Source organism: Pezoporus flaviventris, unplaced genomic scaffold, assembly GCF_033815535.1.
Source record: "Pezoporus flaviventris isolate CSIRO_AGI_PZ_B2104156 unplaced genomic scaffold, CSIRO_AGI_Pfla_v1 ptg000002l, whole genome shotgun sequence".
NCBI classification, from domain to species: domain Eukaryota; kingdom Metazoa; phylum Chordata; class Aves; order Psittaciformes; family Psittacidae; genus Pezoporus; species Pezoporus flaviventris.
Window position 1 is genome coordinate 5,835,002 of NW_026892550.1, and position 21,899 is coordinate 5,856,900.

The 21,899-nt window shown below is 36.3% G+C and overlaps 1 protein-coding gene across 7 annotated transcripts in view; it reads right to left on the reverse strand.

The window, feature by feature from the left end:
• Nucleotides 1-21,462, reverse strand: part of POLN (DNA polymerase nu) — a 95,575-nt gene extending 74,113 nt beyond the window's left edge. For 4 of the 7 annotated variants that reach the window (XR_009745889.1, XM_061467290.1, XM_061467301.1 and 1 more), the window contains exons 1-13: nt 15,353-15,896; nt 13,233-13,721; nt 12,593-12,783; nt 10,543-10,655; nt 9,532-9,689; nt 6,037-6,105; nt 5,447-5,507; nt 5,177-5,241; nt 4,317-4,400; nt 3,850-3,939; nt 1,655-1,711; nt 814-867; nt 502-567 (exon numbers count right to left, since the gene is read on the reverse strand). Coding sequence is in view for 6 of the 7 variants with exons in the window: in XM_061467290.1 (XP_061323274.1) it covers nt 502-567; nt 814-867; nt 1,655-1,711; nt 3,850-3,939; nt 4,317-4,400; nt 5,177-5,241; nt 5,447-5,507; nt 6,037-6,105; nt 9,532-9,689; nt 10,543-10,655; nt 12,593-12,783; nt 13,233-13,721; nt 15,353-15,370 (1,515 nt within the window). In the remaining variant the exon portion in view is untranslated. Of the gene's footprint in view, nt 1-501; nt 568-813; nt 868-1,654; nt 1,712-3,849; nt 3,940-4,316; nt 4,401-5,176; nt 5,242-5,446; nt 5,508-6,036; nt 6,106-9,531; nt 9,690-10,542; nt 10,656-12,592; nt 12,784-13,232; nt 13,722-15,352; nt 15,897-16,896; nt 16,959-20,198; nt 20,520-21,446 lie in introns of those variants that run through there. The other 3 variants (XM_061467340.1, XM_061467316.1, XM_061467312.1) reach the window with 3 other exon arrangements.
• Nucleotides 21,463-21,899: the final 437 nt, after the last annotated feature.

Consider the following 21,899-nt stretch of genomic DNA (forward strand, 5'->3'; position numbering starts at 1 on the left):
ACAAAAAGCCCAGGTGTCACAGCTGCATAAGCATCTCCAAGACTTCCAGAGCAACAGCATAGTCAGCTTAGCCCTTCACTGCTATGAGGCCTGAAGCCAAATTCCAGAAGAAAAGGCCTCTTTTCCCCCCTCTTCTGCAGTCCCCAGGGTACCTTTGAAGGCTCACTGATCCTTTACAAGGAATGGTTCGTGAACACCAGCTTAGAAAGAACGATTCAGAGGAAATCTAGAGGGTGCATGTACAGCTCACAATTCTACCCCTCTGCCTCAATAAATAGTATTAAATTCTCATGCACAGGTAACAGGAAATACTTGTAAGAATAAACGTTCTAGAGTAAAACATCTATTTAATAAGCTTTTCCTGTCCACTATTTACATACAATAGAGCAACTGCTAGACTAAGATGAAAATGAAAATTTGATGTGCAAAAAATATTATGTATTTTATATAAATAATTTTTAATTCTAATTAAAATGTAAGTCTTCAAATGGGCTCACTTACTGGATGTTTGGCTGAAAGTCTGCCAGTCGCAGTTCCTGTCTGATTCCATGTAGAGGAAACAAATCCCTGTAGTCAAGTAAAGTAAACCCCCCCCCCCCCCAAGAGAAAAGGGTGAAGACATATATCTAAATCATATTTAACGTAAGTATCAGTAATAAAAACTCACTGAATCAGGAGTAAATAAATCAAAAAGAAATATTCAGAATCTTCTGTATTTAAAAGTTCCTAAACTGTAACCACCACACTCATTTCACATCCTTTTATGATTTATTTGAAATACCATATTTTATAGGCTAGTTTTTCTGTTTCTACCTTTCTCATGCATGTTCGGAGTCCATCCACATAAGTTGATTTCATCTTATGAACCTAAATTATTACACAAAAGTTCAGATAAATGCTAATTTATAAAAATAAGAGATTTTTCAAGTTTAAGATCTTAATTTCAAAATGCATATTAATTTGTTTAGTAGACTTTTGTAAAATGATAGTTTTATCTTAGTAAATGATGGATGCATACTCACTAATAGCTTGACCTATCAGCGTAACTGAGGTAAGTGCTTGGTTATACATTAAAGCCAAATTTTTGCAATACTTAATGAATTACTGGAATTTATTGCTTTACATCTTATACCCCAGGTCAATAAACTACACAAAAAAGGGCACGCATACACACAAAGGTACCACCCACACCTTTTGGGGGGTTGGTTTTGGTTTTTAGTCTTAGAAACATACCCACTGAAAAGCCAAACATGAAGTGTGAGAGCAGACTAACTACGTTACTTTGAAATTTTACCGAAAATTCCCCCCATAACTAGTTTTCTTCTTCACTTTCAGTGGAGGATTTCCTCAGAACTCAGCAAATAAATGTTTTGCACCAAGAATGTGTTTTATAGCACTTCACAAATTTAGCAGTGGAGATCTGTTATTGTTTTTGCAACAGTTGTTTGATGGCTACAATCTAGTATCTTGCAAACCAGAAATATAATCATTAAATTTACAAACTCTTAATACCTACAAATTCAAAATTTAAATGAATATTTGACTGAACTTACATTACAGCCAACTTTTTTGTATGTATTTAGCCATGAATATGTTCTCTTTCTTGCTAATTTTGCCTCAGTGCAACTAAATTATATGACAAATATCAGCTCACCTGACGGTATTCTAAAATTATCTTCGGCAAAGGATGAAGATCTTGCAACTGCTTTAGCTGCAAAATAAAGCATGTAAATTACTAGCATACTTTTCTGTGAAGTTATGTTATTTAACAATCTTAACAAAATAAGTTTTGGAGGAAGAAATATTCTCACCAAGATAAAATAAATACTGGCTAAAGAATAATGTCTTTCAAGCAATCTCAGTCTAGGCCCAGGAAGCCTCCATTCTCCCCTGCCTTTAGCAGGAGGGCTGGAGCTTACTCGTTCCCGACATTCACCTTTGTGTCCCAGACAGAGACAAAAAGACATACAGACATAAAAACTTCTCCACGACATTTCTGAAAACACTGGAGCATTGGCGGAGGTGAGGGGGGGTAGTGTTCTTTATGGTCCTTGGTTTATATTTTGTGATAGAGCACATCAATGCAAGAGAGGATACAATAAAAGTATACAAAATAATACATATATAGACACATACGTATTTACATGCACACAAAATCCAACAGAACTTCTCCTTTTCATTCCCTAATATAAGTTCCAGAAGAACTTCAAGAAAAATTGAAATTGTCAAATCCAAAAGCAATGAGATAAAGCATATTTCTGACATTACTTTGATTGTAAAATGCTATAAAATTTTGAAAGCAAAAAGAAAGAAATTATTAAAATAGAGACTGGATATTAATAAGTACAACAAAAATATCTGGACCTACAACAGTTCAGGGTGAAAAATAAATGGAACCCTACCAGAATGGAGATTTAAAGGCAATTTTTTTCCTTGCTCCCAAGGAGAGACAACATATTAATTCTCTAGTACTTCTCTATTGGAAGGTTTCAGCCTACCTTTATCTGAATAACTCAGCCTTAGCAGCTGTTGGAAAGAGTACTGAGCTAGATAAAAGCCTTGCTTTGATAACTGCAACACATCTTATATTCCCAGAAAAACATGACATGCATTGTATTTCATTAATCCCTCCCACCTCACCTCCCAAGGCTCTCTGTCACCCTCCAAAATTACGTTTGATCTATGAAACCTCCTACTCCTTGAGCAACATGTGGTTTTTACAGTTATACTGTTGACATTATCTCAGAGATTGTATATGGTAGTTCAGACACTTGGCCCAAAAGCTGAATTTTCTCTTTCACACATAAGAACAAATACTACCTTTGTACCTTCTCCAGAGGTGTCCGTTCTCAGCAATGAGTTGAGTACTTTTATTTGACTCCCATGTAAACTAGAACAATACAACTGCAGCACCAAATCAGAAACAGGTACAGCTGCATAAAGGCTCCACTTGCCTCAAGTTACCAAGAAGTCTGCAGTTTGGCCTTGACTTCATTTTCAGACAAATATTTTGCCAGGTTTCTGCACTTGTGTGGAATCACACATGAATATCTGCATTGCTGACCATTATCTGCTCCAACACTAACAGAACAGGAAAAGGTTCATGTGGGCAATTTATTGCACTGAATCTCTTGTACAGGCATATCAAAATATCTAAACTGTTTAGTCATTATTGCTTGAAGGGAGCAAGAATCTATCAATGCCCTGCTGATTTAACTCCAAATGCAACCATTCTTCCTGAAGACGAGCAACTCCATGGAGGAAAACAAAGCTTGAGGAAGATTTATGCAGACAACAAGAATAACGCTGGACCATACAAAGAAGGTGACAACTCTGCATTCAAACCATAGGTATCAATTAATTTCCTACAGAGCTCTTTAGCTAACATGAACAAATGAGATAAGGCTCCATAAAAAGATGACAACATAGTTTTAGCCCAAATCTCCTGACAGCAAAGAGGAAGTCTGGGTTGGTAGTTCTTTCACCAGCAGATTTTACATTAATGTTCCTTTCTTTCACCAGTAGTGTTTTTCACCCAGTCAGTTATACCAAGCTACCAAAACCTGGCCAGCCACAAAGTCTCCCTCCTTTGAGGAAGACAGTCATGACGGTACTAAAGTTTTTAACTCCAGTTTATAGCTAATGTTTAATATCAGTAGCTAGTTTGGTTTTCCCCATCATAGAATGCAACTTTCATTTCTGGCATGAGTAAATGAAGTGTGATTAGTACAATACAAAAATAAATCAAGACTGCTAGGAAAATCTCAGACAAATGACATTTTCACTGGAATAGAACTTAGAAGTTGTGCTAAATCATGAAGGTGGTTTTAAAATCCCTCCCCATCTCACCACAATTTCCGACGTGGACACAAGCTGTTGTATTTCAGTTCTGTGAACCTTCTCACACAGTGTATGCAGTTTTAACTTTTCAAATAGTATCTACAATGAGAAAAACACAGAAGAGAAATGTTTCAGTGTTTGGTTACTGAGTTTAAGCCTCAAAAACAGTCTTCAAAGAAAATAAAGCATGCTGTAGCAACGAGAGCTGTCACAGAATTGAAAAAACCCGAATGTTTGTTTTTGAGCTATGAAAAAAGTAGCATATTTACTAAATTCACACACATAATTGATGTAAATACATTCAAATACAGGTTATCCAACACTGACAGATGTATGACAAGCTGATACCATCCATTAAAATCAGAAAATCATAATTAATATCAAAGAAAGAATTTTGAAGTTGTGAGAAAAATTTTATATCTTTTATAATACTTTTGCATTTAGAAGCTACAAAATAACAGTAGTATAAATGCTACCTCTCTGAGCTGACTACTACTGGTCACAAGGAATCGTTCTCCAGCGACTTGATGAGCTTCCTGTTCAAGTTCTTTGAGTTGCAACTACAAATTAGTACATCAGAATTATTCTGTTCACATTCTTACTTTGGTCTGCTACTTCCTAGGTTGAGTAGATCAGACTTCTGTTTACAAAGAGGGCACTTGGTAATGTGTAATCATTGCTGGCTATCAGCATTTGGCTTGATTTCTTAAACCCTCTTTAATCTGTATGTCTTCATGATCTGGGAAGGGGATTTATCATAGTAAAAAGTACCAAAACTTGTGGGAAAACAAAGACTATAGTGATCTCTGAGAAACAGAGCTATGGGAATTTTTCTGGTAAATTAATAATCTGTCAGACCACTATGATTACCTAGTCAGATTTTACGCTACAAAATAGGATTCTCTTGTAGCTACTCTTAATGGGGAAATGGGAAACTTAGATCTCTCAGGACACCTAAGCTGTAAAGAGTGCTTTATTTACAAAGATGGAAATATTTATTACTTCTGAAGGAGATAATTACTGAAAACTGTGGGTTCAGAAAAAGTCATTACAATTTTTACTCTACAACACATAACCCAAAAGGAACTGTTCATTTTGCAAAGCAATCTCAGTTCTGGGGCAAGGCTAATGAAATATCTCTTGGAATTATCCTCAAGTGCAAATATAATTAGTTATACTTACAATAATAAGAGTATAATAAAACACTAGAAACCCTAAACTGCTATATAAAATGTGACAAAACAGACTCCTCCTCTTTTTAAATCAGTTATCCTCAGTAAAAGCAGCAAGATGATGCTATACAATTTGTAAATGAAAAAATAAAGGCAAAATTTACCCCCAGAATCTCTGATGTTTTTTTCAGTTCATGTTTGTTCACATGTATTTTGTGTGTTTCCATCACTGTAAATACAATTATATATATACTGAGAACATTTACAATTGACAGTTTTGATTTTACATGCTTCTTAGACTGTAAAATGAGAAGTCAGACACACACAGGTGCCATGAGGCTGACATACTGTTTAGTACCCTGAGGTATAACATCCTACTTGAGCATAGTCAGCAGCTGTGTGAAAACAGTGTATTTTGAATTGAACTTTCATACCTGCCAGAATTTTGAGAAGGGGAAGCTCTAACGTGCAAAATAATTGCCACAAACCTTGAACCTGTAAAGCAAGATACGAATAAAATCTTCAGTAACAGCCAATTTTAATCTTAAAAGGCATAGTTGTGTCATTATGTGGCTCTATTTTCCAGTAAGCAGTATTTCACTTTCTGTATAATCCCCTTTTATATGGCAAAACTATTTATGCAATTAAATACTACTTAGTGTGAATAAAAGTCTAAATACTGTAGCCCATTATCACTTCAGTTTAGCAGCAATACATTTTGTAGTAGTAACCATTTTGTATGGGAACAGTAATAAGAAAAAAATAATAATAAGAGGAGAAGTTTCTTCTGAGTTTAACCTTGAGACTTAACCATTTCCTCCTTCTGGAAAAGATGGCAAATCTGATGGGAAACTTTTTTAATGTTGACCAGCAGTGTAAACCAATAAGGATTGAAAGCTCCTACTTAATTCTAGTAAATAGAATTCATTCATTCTGATCTGAATGAGAAGCACATCACTAAGTCTCCTTATTTCATGACAGTGCCTCTAAAGTTATACTTGAATAACTACTTTTTATATCTTACCTGTAAGTCATGAGCAAGGTCCATCATTACATTATAAAGCTTCTGCAAGTTCACACCTAAGTTTTGATACTGATAAAAAATAAATCAACAGGTTTAATGCTAACATAAATATTTAGAATACTATTTTGAACGTGTTTAAACTATATATTTTTCTGTACGTCTGCTCTTACATTTAATATTTTATTAATGTTCTTAGACCTCTGAGAAACAAAATGAACAGAGTAGAACAGAACATGAATATTTAAGATTTTACCTGTTCCTTGATTCACATTTTGCACAGACCGTGTATGGATATATGAAATAGTGTCGCTATATTGCCTTTGACATTGAAGGCAGAATTCTATTGCTATGAAATGAAAATAAATATTATTAAATGAGGAAAACTTCTTTGCAAATTTCTTCTTGCAGTCCTCGTCGTCTTCAGGATGACTCTCAGAACCTTGTGGTTGTATTCCTAGGGAGTGAAAGTCGGCATGGATTGAGACACCAGTACATCTAATCGCTTGATCCCATGCCCTCTGGTGCAAGAGTCAGCTGTACATCAAGGGATAAACATAATTCATCCTCCAAACAGTGTGTGAAAATCTGCCTCGCACACAAACCTCACAATTTTGGCCTAGTGTCTGCAAAACTGCTCCACTATTGGAAGAAAGACAAAAGTCTGGAACCAAAGCATTACAGCAGATGCAGAATGACAAGAGCAATGTTTCATCCATTATTTGATCCAAACAGAATGCAGAAGGAATCCAAATTACTTGTTGCTGCACAAACACAACAGAACCAGAACTGACTGAAAATCAGTTTATTTTAGGGCAAATTGTAACACATTACTGTAATAGAGCTGTGCATTCCAGTGCACAGCTGGGGAAGAGCCGTCACAGGAACTCTTATCATATTGGTTCAACTGATTTTTAGAAGTGCCAATTGTAACAAAAGAGTGGGAGACAATGACTAGTTACAAGAACTTATATTTCATGCTAAAATGAGAATTACCCAAGCTCTGGAGTAATCTGCTACAGACATTTTCCTACCACATACAATATAACAAAGGGGCACTAGTGTTGTAGTCATTCAGAATGCGCTCAAGCCTGGACCATAGCTGTTTTTATCTTGTAATGACCATATAATTCAAGATAACAGCAGATAAAAACTAAACAGATGTCTGTTAGTGTGAAGCATGTCCCAGCAGAGCCCCAGCAGCAGGAGAGTTAAAAAGGGGTAATGAATTCCCATGACAGTCCATGCAGGTTACCCATTTGCTCAAGGACTATTAGTCTATGCAACTTCAGCACTGGTTGTGTTGGTCATTTGTGAGTAGACAATATGGACACCTACTGGTACAAGCTTCCCTTCAGCCTACAGCAGGCTTTAATACTGCAAGACTGAGAAAAAGTAGACCCTTGAAGGTAGGATGCAGAAAGAGTTCTCTCCAAAGATGAAATATCGACATCCACCAGGGGTCATCCTTGTTTTATAACAGTCTAGTCCTGTCCTACCAGTCAGGACTTCTCTCCACTTCAGATAGATTAATATAAGCAGGCCTATACTGCAGTGAAAAGCCATCAAGCTGTCTCCAAGAAACCTTGCCCATATCCACTGGTTCTGGAACAAAAGAGTTGCCTGTGAAATATTATGGTTTGAGCAACAGACAGCTTGCTTGATCCCATTCTGGAGGTGGAAGTAAGACCAATGACAGGCTTCAGTGACACCAAGATTCCTTATCAGCAAATGCAGTAATGACAAGACCAGTATGATGCGTAGCACCTGTTTCAGCAAAAGTTTCAAGGTATATGGACTATGACCCCTTTAACTGAGCCTTTTGGCACAGCAGCAAATATAAAGACAAGCAGCAAGTAGCACATCTTCTACGCTGCAGAGGTGTGTGGGTGAGTAGTAGGCTACAGGATAAAATAGCCATTTCAAATACCATGCGGGTGGAAAGGACTAGCACAATACAGAGGGAGCTTAACTGAAAGAGTGGTGCACAAGACATGATATATTACCTGACACAGATCCCTCTTGGAGTACAAACAACTGTTAGGAACCCACCAGTAAAGTCAGAGCAAGAAGGTTGAAGACAAAAATCTGGCAAAGAGTTAGCATTCATGGAAGAACTGGGACTCACTGAGCAAACAGAGAAGCCAAAGAGAAAGTGGGAGAGTTCAAGGAACAAATTAATTGCATAAGGACTGGGGAGGGAATAATCACAGGATGTTAGAGGGAGGCATTAACTGGGATTTGGATGAAAAAGTCAGCATAAGGCACTGGAGATGGTTGGGGAAAGGAAACAAACTAGACCTGAAGTGGGACAGGAAGGAAATAACAATTCAATATTTAACTCAGAGCTGGGAATCAGCATGACAAAGTTGACAAACTATAACTAAGAATGGATGTGATATATGAAGAACAAGAGACTGAGTCAAACTAATGAAAGAGACAAGATTAAGGATGCTGACTCTCAGAAGGGGACATCACATACAGAAATAACCAACAAATTCATAGCTTCTGCCAGTTCACCTGTCCATTCCCTACACTAATAGCTTAGCCCATAAACTTCTAAACAACTGCAGTTTACAGCTACTGTTTTAAAGTAAATAGTTCTGGTCTCTCAGAAATATCTATACTGATGGGTATATGCCGATACAACTGACCTCTGTGCATGCTGTAAGTCCACTTGACATCTGGATTTGTGACCTAGAAGCCTGAACAAGTCTGACCAGTCTGAACAAGTCTGAACAAGCAAGGCCTCTGAAGTGACCAGTTTCAAAAACCACCACTGAGGCATTGCACATCTATTCTTATCATTCAAGTGACATCTGAAGGCCAATATGGTCAGAGTAGATATGAAACACAAAATACAAACACCAAAATTTTACACTATTCAGTAAGTAAGTTTCAACAGACAGTAAGATATCTTCACAGTGCTGAGAATAACCTCCCAAAAAGCACATTCTCTCTTTTTGAGAATAAAAATACACTGTTTTTTCATACACATGCTTGAAGGTTCACATTTGACTCCCTACCGTTCCTCAGCCTATGATGTGGTGCCTTTACCAGCTGTGAAATTCAGCAAAATTGTTAATAACAAGTAACTACATACAGGTTGCAAGTTCACAGGAATTACAGAACAAGGCATTAGACAGACATTTTGGAAAGGAAAGCTGGAAATCGGTTTGCAGGGAGGTGGAAAGCAAAAGGATGAGATTGCATATTCATTCACATTGGTACTGAACTTTCAGGTTTTGAAGGAGAATTTTACAGCTGTTCTGGAAAGTATGATGCCATCCTGGCAGAATGAAGTGAACCCTCCTTCCTTTCTCCCCTTTCTTTAAAATTAAATTTCCAACAAGTAGTATTAATACAGTAATTTTCTTCCGTCAGGAGAAAGGCATTATATGATTTTCTTTCTGTAGTAGTTTGTAAGAAAAAGTAATTCTTTCATCATTTCCTTCCCCTTTTTACCCAACCACAAGCAACTGAAAACAAACTACTTACTGATGCATTTCTCAAAGTGCCTGTATCTGTATTTACTGTTCCCATAGAACAAAGATTTTCAAAATACTTCTGGATTAAACATTCAAAAGAGGGAACTGTGTCGCTGGGGTTTATCAGCCACGCTGCAATCCTGGGATCTAACACGACACTATCGGCAACTACAAAAAGAAGTTATTTTTGTCAATCAAAATACTTCGGCTACATCCCATACTGAGAAATACCTCTAAAGTGCTGCCCATCTTTCCTGTAGACACCCATCATAAATAGACAAGCATTTACACTATGAAAATGTTAAAACACTGAATTTGCACCTGTAACAATCAGTATCATGACTACATAAGAATAGCTCAGGGCAATGGTGGAATCACCGTCCCCAGAAGCATTCACAAACCATGTAGATGGGGCCCTTAGTGACATGGTTTAGTAGTGGACTTGGCAGTCCTGAGGTAAAGGTTGGACTTGATGATCTTAAAGGCCTTTTCAACCTACTGGATTTTATGATTCTAAGCAGAAAAAAAAAAAAAAAGGCAAACATAAACATTACATCTTCTGTTTGTAGTTGCTCTAAATCCATACAAGAAAGTCTTAATTTGTTCCTGTCAAAAAAACAAGGATCCCTTTAAGTAATTCCCAATTCTGACAACTATGAACACCTCTGGAATTTATTTTAGCCTTTCCTCTTGAGCAGAGAGTTTTTCTAGGGAATGTGAAAGATGAAGCAGTTTGACCTTTTCAGCTCCAGTCAGGACTGTGTTGAGAGGCTTTGTTACCACTAGAAGCTATGCTTAAATTATTCAATGATTTGATTCCTACTCTGAGAAGAAATACATCATCTTGACACGCCAAGCCTCTGGTCACAACCTCCCCCAGGAAGGTTTCTCCTTTCCACCGTACTAAAATTGTTTTTCCATAAATTACTTAACCACTAATCTAGTTACTTCACCTGGTGATTTTAACAGAAATATCAAATGCACAGAGATGACAGGATTAGATCATAGATTAGGTAGTTACCTTGTTTCCAGCTAATTTCATTAGCATAAACTTGAAGTAAAGTCCTCAGGAAATCTTTTGCATTGAAACAAATAATTGGAACTTTGCAACGCAGCATTTGAAACAACACCTCCCTGAACAGAAGCAGTTTGTTAATGCACACTGTATCACTACTAGATTTAGTGAATCTACTTACTTTATACGTTTAATAACCATCTCTTACTAAACAGTTAACACATTTCTTTATTCCTGCAAGAACAGTACACTGTATTTGAATATTAAATTCTCAATTCATTAATACTGAGACTTCATTCTATAATAAACCAAACTCCATAGCAGATATGCCTTAACATGCATTCATAAAGAAAACAAATCCTATTTGATACTCAACATTAAATGCAATCTTAATCCTAAACAGCAACTGGCATCCCTGTAATACTTTAATATATGCAAATAAAATCACAGAAGCTTCTGAATTAATTTAGTGGTATAAAATCATGATTTAAAGATTACTTTAAATCATGATTAGACAATATAAATTGCCATAATTGCCTAGTGTTCATATACTATTTAAATTCAGAATACTTCATCTATGTCACATTTTTCCATTACTTTTGAAAATGTCTATAGTTCCCACACTATTTTAAATCAATCTTACCAACTATATCTATCAGTATATAGATTTACTCATTATTTATGTTACTTCTATAAGGTTTTGGGGGCAATATAGAAAAATAGCAATTTTTTATGGAGCTTTCAAGTTCATTTTTCTTTGGTGGTATGAAACCACAGTTCCAAGTGTTTGGTAGTCAGAAGTTGTGTAGCTCATAAGATATTACTGTATACAGAGTAGAGCCACTACTATACAACCACACTATTCCAACAACTAATAATTACCTATGGGTTTCATCTAAATGCTAATACACTTATTAACTTATTATTGAATTTTCACTCTTCATATGTACCTGCTTTATTGATATGTTATTCTCAATTCAGAACAACCTCTATTCAAACTAACAAGTTATTAAACCAGTTGTCATATAACTCCAGTATTACAGCTAAAGAAGTATAAGGAAATTATTTGGTTAAAGTCACAGTGGAGCAGTGGCAGAGATGAAATTAATAATTGAGTCCAACATCTTGAAAATGAATGCTTTGTAATTTAATAACCCAAATTCAGCAGTTTACAAGAAAGCAGTTATTATTGAAAATCATAACACATTCTAATGAAGTTTTAATGTGTGACTATTATATCTAAGAATCAGATTCAGTTCTCATGTCTCCCTTTATGGGATGCTATTTCAAAGTTAATAGTAAGAATAAAAATGGATTTTGCTTATATTAACTGGAAGTTTATTACACAGCTACATAAAGCATTTACTTTAAAAAATGATCTTGCAATTCTGATGTAACATTATTACTGAATATTAGAAAAACTTTATTTGGGATCTCAAAAGCCAGTGAAAAGGCCTATGGTGTTCAAAAAACTTAAAATATCAGGAAAGATCAAAAAGGATATCTACTGTAATAAAGTCCATCAGAAATGTACCAGGTAAGAAATTCAGTTCAGAAAACGGAAAACAAGCTACAAGAAAGAGAAACCTGTACAAAACATATTTTGTGGTGCCATATAGCTATAAGCTGTTTATAAAGGATTACTTGGTGAATATAAACAGCTCCTATCAGAATCCCAACCTAGAGCTGCAGGGCCGCAGTTAGCTGCAACAGGTTGCCTAGGGGGGTTGTGGAGCCTCCTACATTGGAGATATTCAAGGCCCGCCTGGACAAGTTCCTGTGTGATGTACTCTAGGTTACCCTGCTCTTGCAGGGGGGTTGGACTAGATGATGTTCTGAGATCCCTTCCAACCCTTGGGATTCTGTGATTCTGTGATATGCTGAGCCCAAAGAATAATCTATTCTTATTTGGTTTATATTAGCCCAAATTCGCCACAGGACTCATTCAGCTAATTCAATCTCCTTACACTCATTAAGCCTGTGCCATGTAACCTACATAACTGTTGTTATAAGCATACGTAAAGCAAAATAGTACTTTTTTCCTATATATTCTCACCAAACAAATCTCTCATGAGCCTGCTGTGCTTGTTGCCAAAGAGATAGCCATTCAAGTCTCAAATAAATTAATTTATCATTTTCATTAGCAGCATTCCAAGTACAGTCAGTTGAAGAGTAACTGGGAGGGCAAGGTTGACTGGTCTGCATCTTCACTAATACAACAAATCCTTTTACTGATGAGGTTAAGACCTGTTAAGAGCAATGACAACAGTGTTTCCTCTGACAGATTTTATGTGAGCCTGTAAAGAAAATGTCTCAACTTTGCAATATGAAACCTATTTATGTACATGAGAGTTACTGCATCCAACACTGACACAGTAGAAGAGCATGCAAGTCTTTCAGCCTTGAAATAAAAAGCCAGTCACAGAAACAGTAAAAAGTAGGAATACTCCAGTCTCACTTCAAGTACACAAATGCCTGTTTAGCCCGACCAGCTTCATTCCTTTTTTATTTTAGATTTTACTTGGTAACTAAAAATAAAATGTAATCAGAAGTATTAATGTTTACCTCATTTTACATTTGAATATTTGGTATTTGAACTGGCCCAGTTTCCAGGCTCCTGATGAACATGGGAGTCACACACACAGTTCAAATGTTTCTACAAACCTGACTCTAAACAAAACACATCTGTCACTAACCTGCTCCGAGTTGAGCTGTGAAGAACCATCTTGAAATATCATAGTAGTTACAAAAGCTGCTGCCTCTTTTACAGTTGTCAGCAATTCTCTTTTTTCTTCACATCCTAAATTCCTGACATCAAAAGGGCAATTTTCAGAAGACTCAGATTGTCCAGAAGTACAGTCATATCTTCTTTCATGTGAGGAAGTGTAGGTTCTTACAGGTAATCTCCTTGTTTTCTCTGAACAAGATAAAGGCACATCTTGCTTTCTTTTAAGGGGAGCAGTTACAATCTTTTCACACTCCTTCTGGTTTTTGTCTTTTACTGCAAGATTTCTTTCTCGATATCCCCATGTTGGCAAGTTTATATCCTGGTAACAGTGCGCTCTTTCAGTATCTTGACAGCAAAGCATTTCACTGGTGTGTAATGTCCTGGCTATCTGACCAGTGTTACTTATTTCAGGGCTGGCAGATGTTTTTAGTATAGCAATTGTGGACTCATGAAACTCCTGGAAAAATTGGGAATTATTCAGTGAATCAATTATTCAACTTCTTAGGGGTAATACAAATAAACTCACATGAGTTCATTTATATGAGCTTTGAAGGAAGTGATATTCCTTGAAAAAAATGTTGATACTAACAGAGTTAGTCTAGGGGAAGCACATTACATCAACCAAAATTCACATATTTATCAGTAAGATTATTTTATTGATTTATATTGCTTATATCCAAACCCACCACTGTTTGCTTGGGGTTTAATCTAATATTAGTCCAACACTAAAAATGGCATATAAACAACTGTAAGATGCATCTAGTCCAGGAGTCAGCCCTCCATGGTGACTAAGTTACTGGTGGCCTTTGAAGAGAGAAAAAAAACATTCATCTCCATCTTTAGCTCAATATTCAGAGCATTTTTCATGACAGCTTCATTTACTGAAGTTTTGGCAAGGGACCATAATGGCTGCTTTGGAAATTCAAGTACACTGAGTCAACTGGCTCTCCACCAATTTCTTCAAACAACTTGCAAGACTAAGATGTAAATAAAATGTATATGAAAGTTGCACTGAAGATGTATTATCACAAGTATGATTATTTTATTCTATTCCACTTAACCCACTATGCCCAGAACAGCTTTCCTCCTTCAGACAGTCCCTGGATCCCTTTACAGCAGCATGCTATTAAAGAGCATTAAGCAAGAAGTTGCATGTTAACGTCATGATTTTACTCCTTCATCCTGGATTTCCTTCAGAAATTTCCTCACTATGCCACTGGCCTAATATTATCTTACTGTTTATTTTGTTAGTTTCTTTTACAACCTCTTCAGCTGAGATAGATCCTCTGTCTTCATTTCATAAACAAGGAACTCTGGAATAGCAGCTGGCAACCTTTGCAAGATCCCCCAAGGTAAATCTCTGTTTAACTATTTACAGATATATAGAGTTGTATCTTCCCTCAATACTCCTCTTAAGCCTTGATCATCAACAGGTCTTACAGGAGCTGGCAAGCTTTTGACTCCTGAGCATTTGGAAAGATGATGGATTATTAGGGATGCATTTGCAAGCTGCTTCTCAAAGTTTACTGGGACTATACTATTATATTTACATTTAACTTACTCAAATGAGGTAACTATAAAAGAATACAAATACCGCCAAGTTCAGCATTTTGCATGATGATGTTCTTAGTGGTCTACTTCACACTGTCATTTAGCCACACTTCCTTTTTCCTGGACAGATTTTAGTATTCGTTTTAAGTCTCCAATATTCTGTTCTGAATAAATACCTATACTACCTACAAATGTTTTGGCTTTGGAGGGGAAATTCTATTTATTTTCTTTTAAAAGCTCCTTCATTTTTTGAAATTACACATTCCTATTATAACTTATCTTTTAATCTTCAGAAAGATTACAGTCCCTGACAGAGCTTCCTTCAACATGAAGATTTTGAACCTGATTTCACACAGAATCAAATACAACACAATTTATCTCGTGAGTTCTCCAACTGTTACACAAAGTCGCTGTCTCCTAATTCTTAAGTCTTAGCATCATACATAAGCTTAATATTCACCCACTCCACTGAAAAGCAACTGAAGCCTCTAATAATGACTGTATTTTCTGCTCTTGGAGCAGAGTCTCCTTCAGTACCTCTGCTGCCATTACCATTCCTAAAATCAGGGCCTTTTCACTTCAAAGGAACCACAAGTTACTGTTGTGCAAGGCTCCCATCCATTCCCCCACAATGACAATATTCACTGATCAAAGGGTGTCGTCCATTTCTACTCCATCTGTATCGACTGAGCAAACCAGAATGAGAGAGCCAGTAAGTTGCTGGGGGGGTGTTCTGGTTTTGCAATATTCCTCAACCCAGTTCCTGTGCTCCCAAACCTCAGAACTACAGTCAAAAGATGAAAAAGGCTTATACTGCTTGAGATCATACTTTACAGGATTAACTCTACAGCAGAAATACAATTAACAGGTTCCAAGTAAATATAAAAGGGGAGCTAACAAGGCTTTTGCTATTACCAAAATGTATAGTGGTTGTTCTGAAGCCAAATTACTTGGATTTAGGCAATGCTAATCAAAAACTGCACACTGTAAGAAGTTGCCATAAGTGGAGAAATAGTATCACAGAAAGACCAAATGTTAAAGAGCTGTAGAAAGACAACTAATTCGCTCAGCTGTATTCTCCAGGCAATGCAAATAGTTGCATCGTTTAACACAGTAGAATTTGAATTAGGACACTCAAGCAATTATAGAATGAGGAATAAGTGTTTCTTTTTTAGAGGTTCAAAAATAAGAACATAGCAATTTAATTATCAAGTCAGAATAATACAGTTGGAACTACAATTAACCACAGAGAGAAGCAGCAGCTTCTAGGAAGAACTAGAGAAAACAACTCCCAGGATGTAGTTTCACAATTTATGTGGATCTAGGAAAATTTCATTAGATACAGTGAGTCAAAATTAGCACCCCATCCCCAGAAAAAGAGCTTCCATTACTATCCATGTGCATCCACAGCTGCATGTCTACCTACAAGCCAATTTAATTTGCAGGAAACCATCTCAATCCCACAAAGCTAACTGGTTTTCTGCATCTTGAGCAACCTGAATGGACTTAAAATGTGCAACATGCACCAGTCAGAGTTAAGGAAGGCTGTGAAATTACCATCTGGGACAGGGGTAGTACATTTGCAGTATCTGCAACTCACTGATCAACTCAACGGATCTTGCAATTGCAGCCTGAATTGGCGCTCCATTCTCATTCCTACACTCGCTGTCACTCACAGGTATATTAAACCAAATTCAGAGATGATTAAATCAAAAACTAAGCTTCCTAATACAAACTAATTTTTCATATAAATCAGCTCACATTATGATTATTTGTTAGTGATTGCTTAGTGACAGATGTTTGAGAACCTTTTTAAACCTGGAACTACCTAAACGTGGCAACCTTATTTATTTCTAACCAGCCTGTCAAAAATAACTTGCAATAAAAAAAGGTAACAGAAGTGGGGACAAGACTCTCATAGGTAAATAGATGCCAAGTGCAAATAAGGCAGGGGAAAGTTAATTAGGAGTGCATACATTATATTGTAATAAAGCTTGTTATGGAAGTGCTAGTCTATACCAACTTCGAACCTGCTATAGAAAGACTGCTTTTAGTGGTCTTCAATCTTATAAAATGCTTGCCTTTTTATTTTTCAGATGTGCATCCTTATAACCTAGTTTATTGTCCTTTGTCTTCTCTATACCTTTAAAAAAAGAACGAGAAACATTTTACACTACAGGTGAATCTGAGAGCAGCACGTATTACTTCAGATACACATACAGTGTTACATTACTGACAATGCTACCAAACCTAAAGTAATTGCAATAAAATTTTCCATGACAACCATTTTCCTCAAATTAATACCATTCATGCTTAAAAGGGCCCTGCAGGTTCCTAAATATGTGCTCTGCCCCCATTAAGAAAAAATGAATTCAAATTTGTTATAAAGCAAACATTTTCCACAGTATTAAAAGGCATTATGGTAATACCATAAATATTCATCTTTCCTTCCTTAAAGAAAACAGATCCATCTTGGTCTCTTAAGCAGTTTAACTGTTTTCTTGGAATTAGGCATAATAATTTTCTTCAGCAAAACATTATTTGCTTATACATTTTTAGCATACTGTACCCTACAGAGAACTGACCATGCTTTATCTGCAAAGCATAATTTTTTTTCCCATTCCTCATCCTTGTAGTAAACAGGTATCACAGGACCAGGCAAGAACAAAAATTCAGAGCTGCCAAACTGTGCCCAAGTACAGCTGCCAGCCTGGCCCACCACTAAGCCACCAGTGACATTTACCACACAGCACTAAAAGCAGAGATGCTGTAGCATAAAAGCTGCTTTGCAAATGCACCTTAGGGCTCTGCACCTTGCTAAATGAGTCAGGACATGCCTTCTCTTTTCTGTCCTCAACACTGCCCGACAGCCCCAAGAAGAGAAGTGAAGACTGGAATAAAAGAAGGAGCAACAGGCCAGCAATATTTGGGGGTCTCTCCAGATTTTGCAATTAGTTGGGATTCCTTTATCTCAAGATTCTTTTATTGCCCAGCTCATGGGGACACCTCATGGGTAGAATATGCATTTTGTTCCCTCCTGACTTCTTTTCCATACCGAGTCAAATACTCCACTACTCTTTTCAGCTATGAAATTTGTACTGCCAGCAGTAAGACACTTTCTGAACCTAATGTGGTGATGACCAATGTCAAACTGATCATAAGATGATCTATCTCTATTTACTGAAGCTGTTAAAAAAAGGAAAAAAAAAAAAAGATACCTTGGCAAATCAGGACCTTGTACTTAAAACACTCAAAAAAGCATTTTCAAAGACTAACTAGCTTAGTCTCCATAAGAAACTAAGATTACTATAGTAGTAAATGCAGGTTCATACTGGTTTATGTGTATAATCAGTTATTTAACTCCAGCTCAGACTTTTAACCTGAGCTGTTACAACAGTGAATCTGGCTGTAACTGTAGCTTCATTTTAGGTTTGTTTTTCTTAACACTTCCTACAACAATAAAATTATAATTAAAGAATGACAGTGACTGAGTTTATATTCAATACTTTTCATTGTTTCATACACAGACATTTTTTCTTGACAAATTCACTCTCCAGAGAAGATGATGACAACTACATTTCTCTCTTTCAGCACTCAGTATTCAGTGCGGCGGTTATCTAAAGAGCTATGCAACCTCAAATTGCTAGTTTATGAAAAAGTATCACCAGATGGCAGTAGAAACCCATCCTTGCCTCCTAAGTCCTTGACACTACATGGAACATTACAAGCTCTACTGTTAAGGTAACCAGAGAATTTCACCCGCTAGTTCAACAGTGCAAGTATTTGTCCCTATTGAACCCAGTATTTAACTTCCAAAGAGAGATTTTCCAGTAAGCAGAATTTAATCTTTAAAGATATATCAATCAAACAGAGTTCATTAAAGTTTGAAATAGACCAATTAACATGACAGGGTTTTAGTTGGGTTTTGATTTTTATTTTAAGGGAGGCAAACCTTTTCTTCTCTGCAGATCCATGTTGATCCAGCTAAAGATATATAGATATATATATATACACACACAAACAATTCCCTTAAAACAATTCAAATAAAGTTTGCTCTTAAAGCACTAGAAACAAACATAATCACTATATGGAAAACAAAAGCAAGAAAAGCCAGTCATGTGACCTGCCACCACTAAATGCTTATCCTGTTCTTACACTCCCTAGGGAATAAGGATTTCACAGCACTACAAGGACAGCAAGTTCATTTGACTAAAGATACCAGACACCTTCAGGGTGTTTTTTACAGCTTGACATGGAATGAATGGATCAAGAGTGGCCAAGGTCACATGGCAGAGATATCACACAGCACAGAGTTCTACAGTCTATGACAAAGAACATCACACAAGAAAATTAAGGAAAGGAAAATGACACAATAGCAAGAAAAGTGAAACAGTAATTAAACTGAGGCAGAAGAAGGATCAGATTTTCTTTAAAATAATGTCGGGTTTGGTCCAAATGTACCATTTTAAAATGAACCCACCTTCTGTATTTAAAGTATCACTGATTTACGCAGCAATGAACTATCCTTTTCAGTGCTCCACCATCAGGATCCACTCATCCATTACTTTGCCACTGAAAGAACCACCTGATCTGTCATTTAATAAACCAGAGGCTGCAACAAACGCCATGTACACAAGGACAAGTGCTAGATCTGAATCGCCTTGACCAGATGTGCCAGGATCTAGTTCTCAGGGGAAAAGAGACAACTGAAATGAAGCACAACTCTATCTACTTCTTTCCAGAGCTACATTCTGTGAAATGCACAGAACTGAGAATAAAAATTCCATCTTGCAAAACCTCCATAGTATCCACAACATTCTGACTAAAATTTGCTCAACAGTCAGAGATCTGCTGAAGCATTTCTAACATTAGCTAATTCACTCTATCTCTGGGACTTCTATTCACTCTTCACCCTAGAATTTCACAAGGAGCAAGTTGCTAATGAACATGTGTTCAAAGGACAAACATGAGTCTGGAGAGTTTACAGGCCTTCTGGCAAGTTCTCAGTACCTCTAGTGATCTTCAAATATCTAGTCCAGAGTCAAGTTACTGTATACATTGAATTTACAGTATTAGTTAATTGACAGTTTGAAATTCTCATCTAATTCTATACCACTTAGCAGGGACAGGAAATAAAACAATGAAGTTGAGGATACCGGTAATATCCTACCTAGTTCTTTGCACTTGTATAGTAGTATTCAATCAGAAAAGCCCCAGCAAATGTCACAGTTACAGCTGAACTCCTTTTCTAACCCTGGAAATCTAAACACTCACCTTTCTCTTCTTTTAAATAGGGACCATAGATTTGATACCGGTTTATTTGTTTGGGTTTCAATTTTTCAATTGAAAATGGAAATGCTTAAATAGGCTGAGATTTACTCACTCTGGTTCTTTTTTCTGCTAGTCTGAACTTCTACAGGAATAGATTGCAAAGCTGACATAATTCTCTGAGCGCTATCAGATAAAGGCACTTTAGAAATCTCACATCCTATGTATGATGCATACTGTTCCATTTTTAAGATTAAACCTAAACAGAAAACACATGCAAATAATGCATTATATCAGAGCCACAGAACAACCCACACTTCAATTCTTTTGAAATTTAAGACAAAATACAGTGCACGTCACTTTCTATTGAGAATGAATGGCTGAACAACTCCTCTGACATTACTATCAGTTATGTATTGTAAATAAAAATCATCAAACTGCAGTAATTTACAAAAACTACTTTGAAAATTTTAATACATTTATAAAATCAGTCCTATTAAGTTCAGCTGATTTCCAATACAAAAACCATGACAAATAAAACAATTACCATTTACACATGAACCACCTCCCCTTCTCAGCATCTTTAAACTAGTTTTATCTAGCATGTAAATACATTTACTATTATTGCTGCCCACATTTTATCAAGAAAAAAACACTTTCAAATAACTGTCAAAACCAGAGCCAATACAGGATGAAAGAAACAGGTCTTCCTATCACAATATATATAAACATTAGTGATGTGTTGTTTCAGAAAATACTTACAGAAGACCTCTGTTTCTTAAACTTAATTGATGTACTCAAGTACTATTAAATCTTAATAATTTTGAAATAGTTACTATAGTTTGTTAATTTAAGAAACAGGTCAGCAACATCTAAAGTCTCTACAACCTTTGACCGCAGCTACTGCTGTTCCAAATTTTATCCTTTTTCAAAAAGCAGCTGCTTTTCCAGTTGACCTGTACCCATGTTCTATAATACTTACAAAATACTTGAAGAGCCCATTGATACAACACATACAGGAGAATCAGAAACAACAGTGTCCATACTGATGACTTGTTTTCTTTACAGTTAGACCAGAACAATGTATAAAACTTACCATAAAGACAAAATAAATACCCAGTATTTTAAAAATACTTAAGAGGATGCAAGCTGTACAAGTCAACTGCTCTGCCAAAATCTGCTGTTAGGTAAATTGCTGCTGTACAAGTTAGTAACTGGAGCCCTATTACTCTGGTCATCTCCCACTAAATCCATTGAGACAAATGTTGCCTTGATGGTGAACCTTGACAATATTTCCTCTGCTTACAGGGAAATTTTTTTCTTAGCTCAAGGCCATTGACAGATTGCAAGTTTGAATACTTACAAGTACAGATATTTGTATCCAGATTCAAAGAGGATGATCCATCAGGCTACATTAGTATTTGTTGTATCTATCCAGCTGGAATTTACAGTAAGCATATGAAAGGGAGAGAGAGGCAGAATGGCTTGCTTTGCCTTGACAGACAGAGAAAACTTTAGAGTCCAGAAGGTCAATTTAAAATTATTCTTCTTTGAAGAGCTCAGGATGAATAGGGACTGATTTCAAGGAAAAAGACAGGCTGTAAGGTAAATTAAAAGATATCGGAATGGTCTTAAAGTAGATGGTTGTGGTACTTGAAACATTCTGGTACATACTGCAACATATTTCTAGCAACACCAAATCTTCATAAGAAGAACTATACGGGAAACAATCACGGCATATCCTGAAGAGAACTCTCCTCTTCAGAATGAGCACATTACATTCTTGTTCCAAAATCTGGAATGCCTTGTGTTTATT